Source organism: Cupressus sempervirens, chromosome 9 (assembly GCF_028749045.1).
Source record: "Cupressus sempervirens isolate cs-2001-9-10 chromosome 9, ASM2874904v1, whole genome shotgun sequence".
NCBI lineage: Eukaryota > Viridiplantae > Streptophyta > Pinopsida > Cupressales > Cupressaceae > Cupressus > Cupressus sempervirens.
The window spans coordinates 411,812,563-411,824,302 of record NC_143126.1 but is presented as its reverse complement, the minus strand read 5'-3'; the positions used below and the strand labels follow the sequence as shown (position 1 = coordinate 411,824,302).

The following is an 11,740-nucleotide window of genomic DNA, read 5'->3' as shown; positions in this document are numbered from 1 at the left end:
TCTATATCAAAATTTTCCTCATAAAATTGGCATAAAAGTAGGGAAATTTATCAGCCAAAAAATAATGTCATAAGAAATTTAAGACTAATCATTACTAAGTGCATCACTAAATGAGTAAAGTGGAGGAATCGAGATAACAAAAAAAGTAATGATTTTTTTATGAAACACGAATGATCACATATGTGATGAAAGAGTACTAACATGAAATAGACACCACCACCCTTGTGGTAAAATGACATAGGGATCATATGCCGAAAAAATTATTTACTTGTCAAAATCCCTAATGTAGCTATGAATAGAAGATAAGGATTGGTGAGAATCTATGGTGAAAAGATCCAACAATCAAGTACGACCACCACAAAGGGGAAGATTAAATCAATTGCAATTATTTTATCAAATGTTAGCAAAAATGTCGAAGAAAATTATAAGAGATGTAGGATTTTTTGAGTTAGAAAATAGTAGGGATAAATAAACCCTAACAGGTACCATTTTATTGTTTCCCTTACTAGAAAGATCAATTTAGGTTTACCAAATGATATTTTTTGTTGGAATTATAGATGGAGTAACTGAGAGGGGGGTGAATCACTTTGGTTTAAAATTGCAAAAGACTTCTATAAACTAACATGAAAAACAACAAAATTTGAAAAAATAGAAACTAAATATTTTGATCCTTCAACAATAAATGACACGATGGCCAAAAATACATGAGGATAAGTGACTCTTATGTCAAAACATATGCCAAAAATTATCTATGGATATTAATCTATATAATTTTTTTTGTGGTCGTCACACAATTTCTATATGAAAAAAATTGTAGGACAACACATTAGGCATTATTGCACTAGCTCCACTATTAGTGTAAATAATAATTATTTACACTTTACTCAAGTTTACTTAGGTTAAATGCATTATTTTATTATTTATTAGGTTAGACACCTTGGAGTATGCACACTCATATGAGTTGTCATGTTGACAACACAAGAGTAAGCAACTCTAATTTAACACATGGTGTCTACAACACAAGAGTGAGCATCTAATTTAAGCACATGGTGTCTACAACACCTTTACACTTCAGACACCTTATCATACTTATCCTCTCATTGATGCACATATATTCATGCACAATGGAGGATGTGTGCTTAGTTGTCATGCTTATCTCCAAGCTCATTCTAGACACATTCTTGATGCATCTTAGAGGCCTTTATATGCAGGCACCTCTAGTGTACTAAAATATCAACTGAATACATTATTGTTATTCTGTTCATACTTCATTTGGTCTTTTGTGCTAGTTATTGTGCTTCTTGGTCTTGGGTGAATTTTTTTCCAAGAAAATTTTTTGCATGGTATCAAAGCCATAGGAGCGTCATTTTAGAGCCATTGGAGACCGATCTTGCTTCTCCTCTCGAAGGGCACCTTGTTCCAGGTCTAGCGTATCTATAGATATTGGGAGCGTATAGAGATAAAGTAGACCTCACCATTGCATCTAGAGCGTCGATTCAGTGAATTTCGACTATAAATTTTCCTACCTTAGGCTACAGTTAAAATTGAGGCAAAGTTTTTTGCAAATCGGCACCCGAAGGCCCGATTTGCGAAATTGGTATGATCTTTTTAGATCTGTACATTTAAGTTTTAGATTTGCATTTTTTTCATCTGCATCTTTGTAGTTTTTTTTAGATTTGCATTAGTTTTCAAAAAAAATTTGGCTATCAGGCCAGTAGGAGAGACTTTTGCAGGTGAAGATTAGAGATTGCTAGTGCAAATCAAATATTTGCATCACATTCATAAGGTCAAAAACCCCCACATCAATTTTTGTTTTACCATAATCAAATATTTGAGGTGAAATTTATAGTCATTTGATTTGGAGGCGCAATGATGGCGATTCAAGAAAATAAATTACAATAGTGATTCTTGAATAGCGATATCTCCCTCATACAGACTCCTTTTTTCAAGCAATTTTTTGTTTTGTTTTGGGGTTGAATTTTGTGATCTAAACATTGGTGCAAAATGTTTAAGATCTCTGTTCTTGAATTTTTATGCAATTCGCAAATCTTGATTTTTTCCACTTCAAATGCTTAGTACGGGCTCATCTGGACATATAATCAGGTTCTATTTTTTTTGAAAGTGCATAATTTTTTGTCTACTTTTTAGATCTGGAATCAAACTATATGCTTCTATGGATAGAAATATTGCTTTTAGAAATAGGCCCTAAAGGGGCTATTGTAATCGCACTAAGTATAAAATGCCAAATCATTCATTAGGGGGGTTTTAGAAATAGGCCCTACAGGGGCTATTCTAATAAATATTGCTTTTAGAAATAGGCCCTAAAGGGGCTATTGTAATCGCACTAAGTATAAAGTGCCAAATCATTCATTAGGGGGGTTTTCTTGATTGATTCTCTTTTGCATTTTTGGAGGCATATACACACATTGATCTCATGGAGTTTTGTTTCACATGTTAGCATGGACTTAGACTCTTGTTGACAAAAAGGAACTATCACAAATGGAGTGTTTTAATCATTGATCATCTACGAAGAGAGCATAAGGAAGTATTTCCTTATTTATGTTCCACAAACTGATGTCTTCCACTGAGCAACAATCACCTCTTAACATACTATTGGATAACATTATATTTAGTATCAGTTCTAATCATTGGCATGTCATTAAAAAGCTCATTCACCCTTATGATATTTGGATGACTCTTTAGAAAGAATATGGAGATCCTACAGTTCCTCCTTTTCTAGAAGACATTTTATCTTTAGTCACTTCATCTATGGTTCCTTCAAATCTAGTTGAGATCCCTCCTCCTAATGCTCCTGCTGCTTCTTCAGTCATCAAGGAGCTTCTTTCATGGGTGTATATCCATTATTGAGGGGAGGCGACATTTCTTATCTTCGTCCATCTTCCTATAAGGATGCTTCATCATCTCTGGAGCTTGATTTAGCGTCATACATGCACATGGTACCTTGTTTGCCACCTTCTTGTGGGCATTCACGAGATTGGTTCATGGCATCTACATTTATCAAGGACTTGTCGATGTCTGAACAGACTTCAGAGGAAACATCCATAGCATACTACATATGGGTCCCTCTTCCATCTTCCTATCCACAGTGGGAAGCATATTTGCACCTATACTTGGTGTTTCTTCTTCCTAAAGGGAGAAATGTTGTTTGTCGACATTGGATTTTCTTTTGTCTTCAAGCACTCATCATCTTGATATCCTTCACTAAGGGGGGGATTTCATTGAGGATTTCTCTATTATGTATGCATGATGTATGTCATAATGGGGGGGTCTTGATTACTCCATCCATTCATGCATTTTTCTTTATTGTATTCATCTCTCTTTTTGGGGGAGGGTTTTTCCCATGTGGTTTTCCCTCTTTCTCTATTTGCATAGATATTTCATTGCATTGTACAACATTGCATTATGTACATGGGTACCTAACATTACCTAGTAGTTAGGACCCATTATGCATTTCATCATAGCTTTTGTGAACTTAAGTGCATTCCCCTAAGTTGCAATTAAGGCGGGGTGTTAGAGTAAATAATTCTTATTTACACTTTACTTAAGTTTACTTAGGTTAAAAGCATTATTTTATTATTTATTAAGTTAGACACCTTGGAGTATGCACACTCATATGAGTTGTCATGTTGACAACATAGGAGTAAGCAACTCTAATTTAGCACATGGTGTCTACAACACAAGAGTGAGCATCTCATTTAAGCACATGGTGTCTACAACATCTCTACATGTGAGACACCTTATCATACTTATCGTCTCATTGATGCAGGTATATTCATCCACAATGGAGGACATGTGCTTAATTGTCATGCTTGTCTCCTAGTTCATTCTAGACACATTCTAGATGCATCTTAGATGCCTTTATATACAGACACCTCTAGTGTACTAAAGAATCAACTAAGTATCATATTGGTATCCTGATCATACTTCATTTGGTCTTTCATGCTCCTTATTGTGCTTCTTGGTCTTGGGTGAATTTTGCCCTAAGGAAAATTCTTACATGGTATCAAAGCTATACCAAATTCTTACATCCACAAATAAAAAAATGTTACATTATGAGGATAAAGTAGCACATAGTAGGATGTGCACATAGAACATCATATATCTACAATGTTTGTTGTCACCTTGATGTTGGCAAACCTAGTTAATCAAGCCTTCTTTCATCTTCAAATAAATGTGAATGAGTATAAATCTTACTGCAAGAAGTAATGAGCCAATCCAAATGGAATAGATAAAACTTTAAGTGTAATTAGCTAAAATTTTGCAATTTGTATATTACACATATTGAGAAATAAATTTAGACAAAGAAATTTAACAATGTAATTGGCTAGAATGAAAATGGATTAATCATAGTTCAAACATTATTGCCTTCATTATAGTTCAATGACATGAACTAATAAGTGTAGTAAAAGAAAAGAATCACATTTTCTTTGTTTGGGAGAACACACACACAAGCCAAGCTATCTAAACATGTCACTTCAAAGCTATCAACACCATTAAGAGAACCAACATCATCTGAGGGTGGACATAGAAAAGGCATACCATGAAATTCTATATCAAAATTTTTCTCATAAAATTGGCATAAAAGTAGGGAAATATATCAACAAAAAAACAATATCATAAGAAATTTAAGACTCATCATTACTAAGTGCATCACTAGATGAGTAAAGTGGAGGAATTGAGATAAGAAAAAAAGTAATGATTTTTTTTATGAAACATGAATGATCACATACGTGATGAAAGAGTACTAACATGAAATAGACACCACCACACTTGTGGTAAAATGACATAGGGATCATATGCTGAAAAATTTATGTACTTGTCAAAATCCCTAATGTAGCTATGAATAGAAGATAAGGATTGGTGAGAATATATGGTGAAAAGATCTAGCAATCAAGTACGACCACCACAAAGAGGAAGATTAAATCAATTGCAATTTATTTTATCAAATGTTAGCAAAAATGTCGAAGAAAACTATAAGAGATGTAGGATTTGTTGAGTTAGAAAATAGTAGGGATAAATAAACCCTAATAGGTACCATTTTATTGTTTCCCTTACTAGAAAGATTAATTTAGGTTTACCAAATGATATTTTTAACTAAACATAAACACCACTAAAATTATTACAAATAGCTAGTTCAATCTTGAACCTTGTAGAACCACACAAAAGGTTATTTATAATGACTTGAATAATGTGTTGCCAAAAGCTTATGTGACTTTGGCTCAAAGGCTAGAAATGTGTTGAGATAAGTATTGTAACTCAATCTAGTTGCTTTGAATTTGTAGATAGAATTATTTGTGTAATCCTAGTGAATTTATGCAATTATTGTTAGAGAAAAAGGTTAATTTAATTCATTAATTAAATTACCTTTTCTCCCTTCTTGAGATTCTGCTTTATGCATTTTTTTCTTTCTCTATTGAATAATTAATTAGTAATTTCTTGACTTTTCTATTTAATAATTAATTAGTAATTATTAAATAGCTTTTTCCTTTAGGTTACCCTTTGTAACTTTTAGGTTCCCCTTTTCGGGTTTTGATCTCCTTTTATAAGGTTTCATCTCTTTGTAATCTAAAAAAATCTTTCTTTATCTGAGAATACAATTTGCATGTTTTCATAGCAAACCCTTGGCTCTCCTTGTCTTTTTCTTCTATGTGTTAGGTTTTCTACATGTAGGTATTTGAGGGCTTCGTGGATTTGATTTGCATATTTGCTCAAATCTTTCATGGTATCAGAGCTAGATTTGTTGTAGCTTGTTTAGTAATTGACGAAAAAGGAGAAAGAGGGTTTGATGAATCAGATCTAGAGTTTTTTCAAGTATTTTTAGAGAAAATAGGGGGGTCATTGATTTTCAGGAGCAGGTTGAGGCCAAATGAACTTTGCAGATGGATCCAAAAGGCATTAAAACCCTTGTTTCCATATAAAGTTTGTCCATTTTTGACAACATTAATCCGTGAGGCAAATTTTTTTTGCCCAAAAGGTCGTACGACCTTCTACACACACTCCAAGGTGATTATTTTCAAAAAAGAATTTTTAAAAAATAAAAAAATTGGACCGTAGGTCATTTTTTAGCCCGAAAAACCATTTTTCGGTGCATAGGCGCTATTTCCCTGCACGTAGGCACTATTTCCTGATGCGTAGAGGTTTCCAATAGCATTTTCTGGTCGCATTGCCGACGAGCCACCACTGAACCGGCTACTGCTCCAGTTGCCACCTCTAGTTCACCTAACTCTTCGGCCACCACCTTCGTCAACGACTCAACTTCGACATCGCCTCTGCCGAACTCTACCACCACTACATCTGCCCAACCTCCTTCGCATGTGTGGCATCACCAACACTTGCTATGTGTTAGGTGCTAAGTCAACATCTAGGCCCCCATTACCATGTGGATGCCATGTGGCGATTTTTTTTTCTATGAAGGCCCCTAGGATGTCAAATTTAAAGAAGTAAAATGCTGACGTCAATAGTACATCAACACTCTTGCATGCCCTTCAGGTCCTTTTTTGACCTACTATTAGTTTTTTGGCCGTAACTTGAGCATATGGAGGTCTCTTTTCGATCTGAAAGAAGCCTCAAAAAGCTAGTTTTAAGATGGAGACAATGGTGTAAGATGATTTTGGTTTTGATGTAGTTTGGTTGCCTATTTGGGTAGTCAAAGTCAAATGTTTAGTTTTTCACTTCAGAGGGCATATCTTGAGTGTCTCATCTCTGTTTTTTGAAAATGTTATATTTTTGGAAAGCTGGTTCCATTCACTTTTTAGAAATGTTGTAATTTCTTCTAGATTTTGCTTTATGCTCTTTCTATCATATTTTTTCTTTATTGCTCTATGGTGGATATCTTGGATGTTTCAAGTCTAGGGATCATTTTCGTGGCATGGGATCTCTTCTTTTGGGTTGTATTGTTTGTTGTATAATCTCTTTGCCCTTTTTGATCATTGTTGATATCATTTGTAAGAATTTTTATACAAATGAACCAAGATAAAGTGCCACTCCTTGCTTTTCGAGATCTTTTTCATCATTGTGACTTATTGTACTCTCACTACATTATAAAGTGTCGTGGGGGGATAGTTGTTTGCCTTTTAGTGCCCTCTTCCTTTTTCAAGTGAGTGTCCCTTGCATGCCATTAGCCCCATGATGTGTTGATGAAACGTTCCTTTATAGATGTTTCTACCTCTTCTTCACTCTCGATGTTCTTTGTTCTTTCTGTTTTGCAGTAGATTTGTGGTCCACTTTCTCAGTTGCCTATCACCTCACCCTTGTCTACATTATGGGGGGGTTTTCTATTGTTTCTCATGCTTCCTTGGTTCGATTGATCAACTTTTCAAGCTTTGGTGTTTCATGTCATCTGTATTTTTGAGTTCAGTTGTTTGGCTTTGTTTGCCTTTTGATTCAATGCAGATTATAGTCTTCTCTACATGGTCAGGTTCTATTTCAGAGGAAGTTCTAGAGATCACCAATTTCTTTTTGATAGAGTTTGTAGCTTCTACATGCCTCATTGATTTTCTTCATGATTACTCTTTGTTCCTTTTTTTGGAACATTCCTCTTGTTGGAGGCTCTTGCAGTCCTTCACTAGGTTTTCAACTATCTCTTTTTGGATTAGAGTTTTTCCCACTAGGTTTTCTCCATTTCTTCATTTCATAGAGATTTTGTTGTGATTGGGCACCTCATCAAGCCTTGTTGCTGGGACCCAAGTTTGTTGTTAGTATTGCATTGTAGCTTCTTTGCTCTTTCTGCATTGTTTTTAATTACATTGTTGCTCATCTTGAGCAAGGGTGTTAGAGAGAAAGGTTAATTTAATTTCATTAATTAAATTACCTTTTCTCCCTTCTTAAGATTTCACTTTATGCATTTTTTTCTTTCTCTATATAATAATTAATTAGTAATTATCAAATAACTTTTTCCTTTAGGTTACCCTTTTCAGGTTTCAATCTCCTTTTATAAGGATTGATCTCTTTGTAATCTTAAAAAATCTTTTCTTTATCTGAGAATACAATTTGCATGTTTTCAGAGGAAAATCTTGCCTCTTCTTGTCTTTTTTTCTCTGTGACAAATTTTCTACATGCAAGTATTCGAGGGCTTTGTGGATTTGATTTGCATATTTTCTCAAATCCTTCAATTATGTCATCTTCTATTATTACGTCAAGTATACGTATAAATTTGAAGAACTTGACCACCTTACTTCCCAGTAGATTTGGAATAGTTTGGTATTGAGGAACACTTTAGGGGCCTGCTACATAAATGTTTTAAGTTTGATGCTTCTCCATGCCTTCACCAAGGTTCATGCTTTTCCTTTCCACAATGATTAAAACATGTTGTGCAAAACATTGTTTGTTGGAGTTTTGATGCAAGCTATGATTAATATTTTTTGGTATGTATGAATCCAATGTTAGGCGATTTCTCCATATCCCTCCAAAACAATGTATTGGTATCATATGATAATAACCTAACACTTGTCTTTAAATATGAGAACCGATCTACTATTCCAATTAAGCAATGCATACATTGATAGATGATAGTCATAGTTTCATATTGCATCAACTAAGAATTAGTCTAAGAAAAGTTTTTTTTAAGGAATATGATAATATTAGCAAAAGTATGTGAAGTATACAATCACAAGAACCATATCGTCCAAAAATTATGAATGAATAATTTACATAAGATGTACGAATGAAAAATTATAATGTATAGAAAAATTGATAGTTAACAAAATGATCTTTTATTTTAAATATATAACCCTTGTCAACTCCTAAACTCATTGTCTCAAGACATAACTAAAATATATAAAATACACAAATATTTACTTTACTCTTACCACATTGATTTTCTATTTCATAAAGATCTATGATATTTATGAGACTGTACATATCTAAACCTTTTCGAGGGTTAAAAATAATACCATTTATATCATTTGTAAACCTATAATCAGGCGAACCTTTCCCAACCTACAAAAATATACCATCTCTTGTTCGTTGGGAGGGATATATTTTCCGTTTTCCTCAATATACTCCGCAGTTGAAGTAAAATTGCGCTAGTGGTGTGTTTTTTAAGACAAATGTTGTGCTTGTGGTGAGCTGTTTCCTGATTAAATTCGCACAATGGGAGATATCTGCTGAATTTTACCAAAGTACTCACATTCACAGATTGCGCGAGTTGGATAAGATAAAACTTTAGTTACAAAATGAATGACCATATTAGTTACAAAATGCATTTGCATGAAGTTCATATATTCCTTGCCTAGCTATGCAGAAGAGTAATGGGAAATTAACTCTTGAAGAGGGTGCACATCTGAAGGAAATTGAACATCATTCAAAACATGAAGATGATTTACAAATTGAGCAATTTATTAGCCCAAATCATCTCTGCAATCGAATTTGTAAAGTCAGCTGTCCATGCAATGAATATTGCATTTCCATACTGTGAAACATAATATCAGCAGCTCTCTAACAAGTATAGGATGATTCACAAAAATAGACATAAGCATGGTAAACTGAAAAATCAAGCTCCCCTGTCATTACGAACCCAAGTCAGCAAAGTGTACAAATGCAGATGCTGGAGAAAATAAAACATTTGTGGAGCTTCCAGACAAAAGAAACCACCAATTTCAACATCACTTGCTACAAGACTGAATTCAAATATGGTATTATCACTGAGCTCTGCTTTAGTGGTTCTTGACAACAATAACAGGGCAATGTGCATGCCGAACACAATGTTCACTCACACTACCAAAAAGTAGCCTGTAAATTACAAGATTCAAATCATTAGCCAAATATAGAATTACTCATAGATTTTCAACTTGTTAGAAACTCAATAGACAATTGATTAAAGCAAATGATAATGATAATTACTATGTAGAGTAGGCAAGAGTCTATAACACAATGGTAAATTCTGAGTGTCTTATCTGCAAGTTGTTAGATTCAAGTCTACTCGAGCTTTATCACACAATAATAACTAATCTAAACAAATAATAATCAATAATCTTAGACTTTGGTATTGGTTAAACACTAAACTAAAACGTGAGTGTTATCAAAAGAAGACACGAGTTTTGTAAACAAAACAAGTGTCCCCCTTGATAACACTTAGGTTCTAGTTTAAGGTTTAGCCATGGCCTTAGACATCGGCCCATTACCTATGAAACAAATAAGAATTAGTATGTAGGGTGTATAGTAAATCCAGAAAACTGTCTTGGACTAATACCTCTTAATAGGTCCGTTTCCATGACTTCCCAACACAAGCATGTCAGCATTGCAGTCCTTGATGGCATTGCAGAGGACATCCTTGGCATCTCCATTCACTGCCTTTGTCTCTGGAACCACCTACAACAATAGCAGCATAAAGTCCATTCAAGCAAGGGATCCTGAAGGAACATTATCAAATTTACAAAACTGCAGGAAATTCGTACAATCAGTCAAAATAAAGCCTATGATATGAAGTGATCCTAAAGAAACATGATCAAACTTACATGTTTTTCATTGCATTTCTCCATTGCTGTGGCAAAAAGCTTTCTCGTAGTCCTCTTAATATCCTCTTCAAATATCTTCAATGTGTCTAATGCTGCAAATGACACAAGTGAATCTGCCCACATAAAAAACCAAACCAGAGAGATGAGCCTCTTCAGATACTAAACACAAAATCGGGGCACTTCAGAAACAAATGATAAGTAGGTGTAAATCTAAATCCAAAAGAAACCCAAATGAGTAAAAATGTAGTGACCGACATGAGGCGAGAGCTTTGGCCTTGGAAGATCCAGTGGGCTGAACATGGATGATAATCAGTCTATCCTGGTAAAAAGAGAGGTGAGAAAGAGCCCATTGCAGAGCATGGACACTCTCTTCACTCTCATCCATGCCTACCAATATCACTCTCTTCTTGTTTTCTTTTTCCATAGATTTACTCTTTTGTCTTCTTACTCTTGACAATACAATTCAGCTTAGGAGTACAACTAAGATGAAGTTCTTTATATCTCTGCTCCTACAGTAGGCCCTGTTAAATCAATGTGCCATATAATCCCACCGAAAGAAAGAAACAGGAGCGTTGCAATTTGTGATTTTATTCCCTCGATGTTTTGGATGTTTTGGCAGTTTTGCTTTTCATGCAAGTAGTGTGACCCGCCGTTTTCTTCAACGAAAGCTGTTGCTTGATTAGAAATAGTTAAAGGAAAAGGGGTTCCAATTAATTTATTGATTCCCACACCCACGGTATTACCTTTTCCAAGTGGGTTATTCTTTTAATTGAAAATAAGGAGATGGGTGTCAATTGAATTCATTCCGGTGGGCAGACACACCCAAATCAGGATTTCTACTCATTGCCGTGATATAATTCAGTGGTCCGCCCTTTTTTAGTCCCTGTCATCTAATGGCAGGGATTAGCATATTTGTTGCTGTCTTGGGACCCGGAAAATTGAAAACAATCTCATATGGGACAGGCTACTCTCTATCTAAAATGTGTTAAAGACAAAACAAAGTCAAATTTTATTTTTTCCAGATTCACATAGTGATTTTTTCTTAAAAAATTATTGTTTTGGACTACAAACTATGATCATGAAGATCAAATGCTGAAATTTTCAGAAAAATTCATAATGTTTTTTATTTTTTGAAAATTGGTCAACTTTATAGTTTGGATGGAGGATAGCCGTGTCCCATTTAAATCATGGTCGTAGGCTGGAGCAATATTTTGTAATAAATGGAAATTTTGAATTTTAATTCTTGTTTTCTGATTGGCTTTCTC

General features: G+C 34.4%; 1 protein-coding gene across 1 annotated transcript; it reads right to left on the bottom strand.

Annotated features, from left to right (window-relative positions):
* Positions 1-9,171: 9,171 nt before the first annotated feature.
* On the bottom strand, positions 9,172-11,166 carry LOC149539045 (uncharacterized). Its single transcript, XM_089799061.1, has 4 exons — positions 10,731-11,166; positions 10,476-10,588; positions 10,211-10,329; positions 9,172-9,750 (listed from the first exon to the last, which is right to left on the bottom strand). The coding sequence occupies exons 1-4, from the start codon at positions 10,897-10,899 to the stop codon at positions 9,675-9,677; spliced, it is 477 nt and encodes a 158-aa protein (XP_089655187.1). The 5' UTR covers positions 10,900-11,166; the 3' UTR covers positions 9,172-9,674.
* Positions 11,167-11,740: the final 574 nt, after the last annotated feature.

Bases quoted from the DNA above. Each gene is read 5' to 3' on its own strand.
- LOC149539045 (XM_089799061.1), bottom strand. From the start codon at position 10,899: ATGGAAAAAGAAAACAAGAAGAGAGTGATATTGGTAGGCATGGATGAG. The intron at 10,589-10,730 runs GTCGGTCACTAC...TTATGTGGGCAG, and splicing joins GGCCAAAGCTCTCGCCTCAT to ATTCACTTGTGTCATTTGCA. The intron at 9,751-10,210 runs GTATTAGTCCAA...TGTAATTTACAG, and splicing joins GGAAACGGACCTATTAAGAG to GCTACTTTTTGGTAGTGTGA.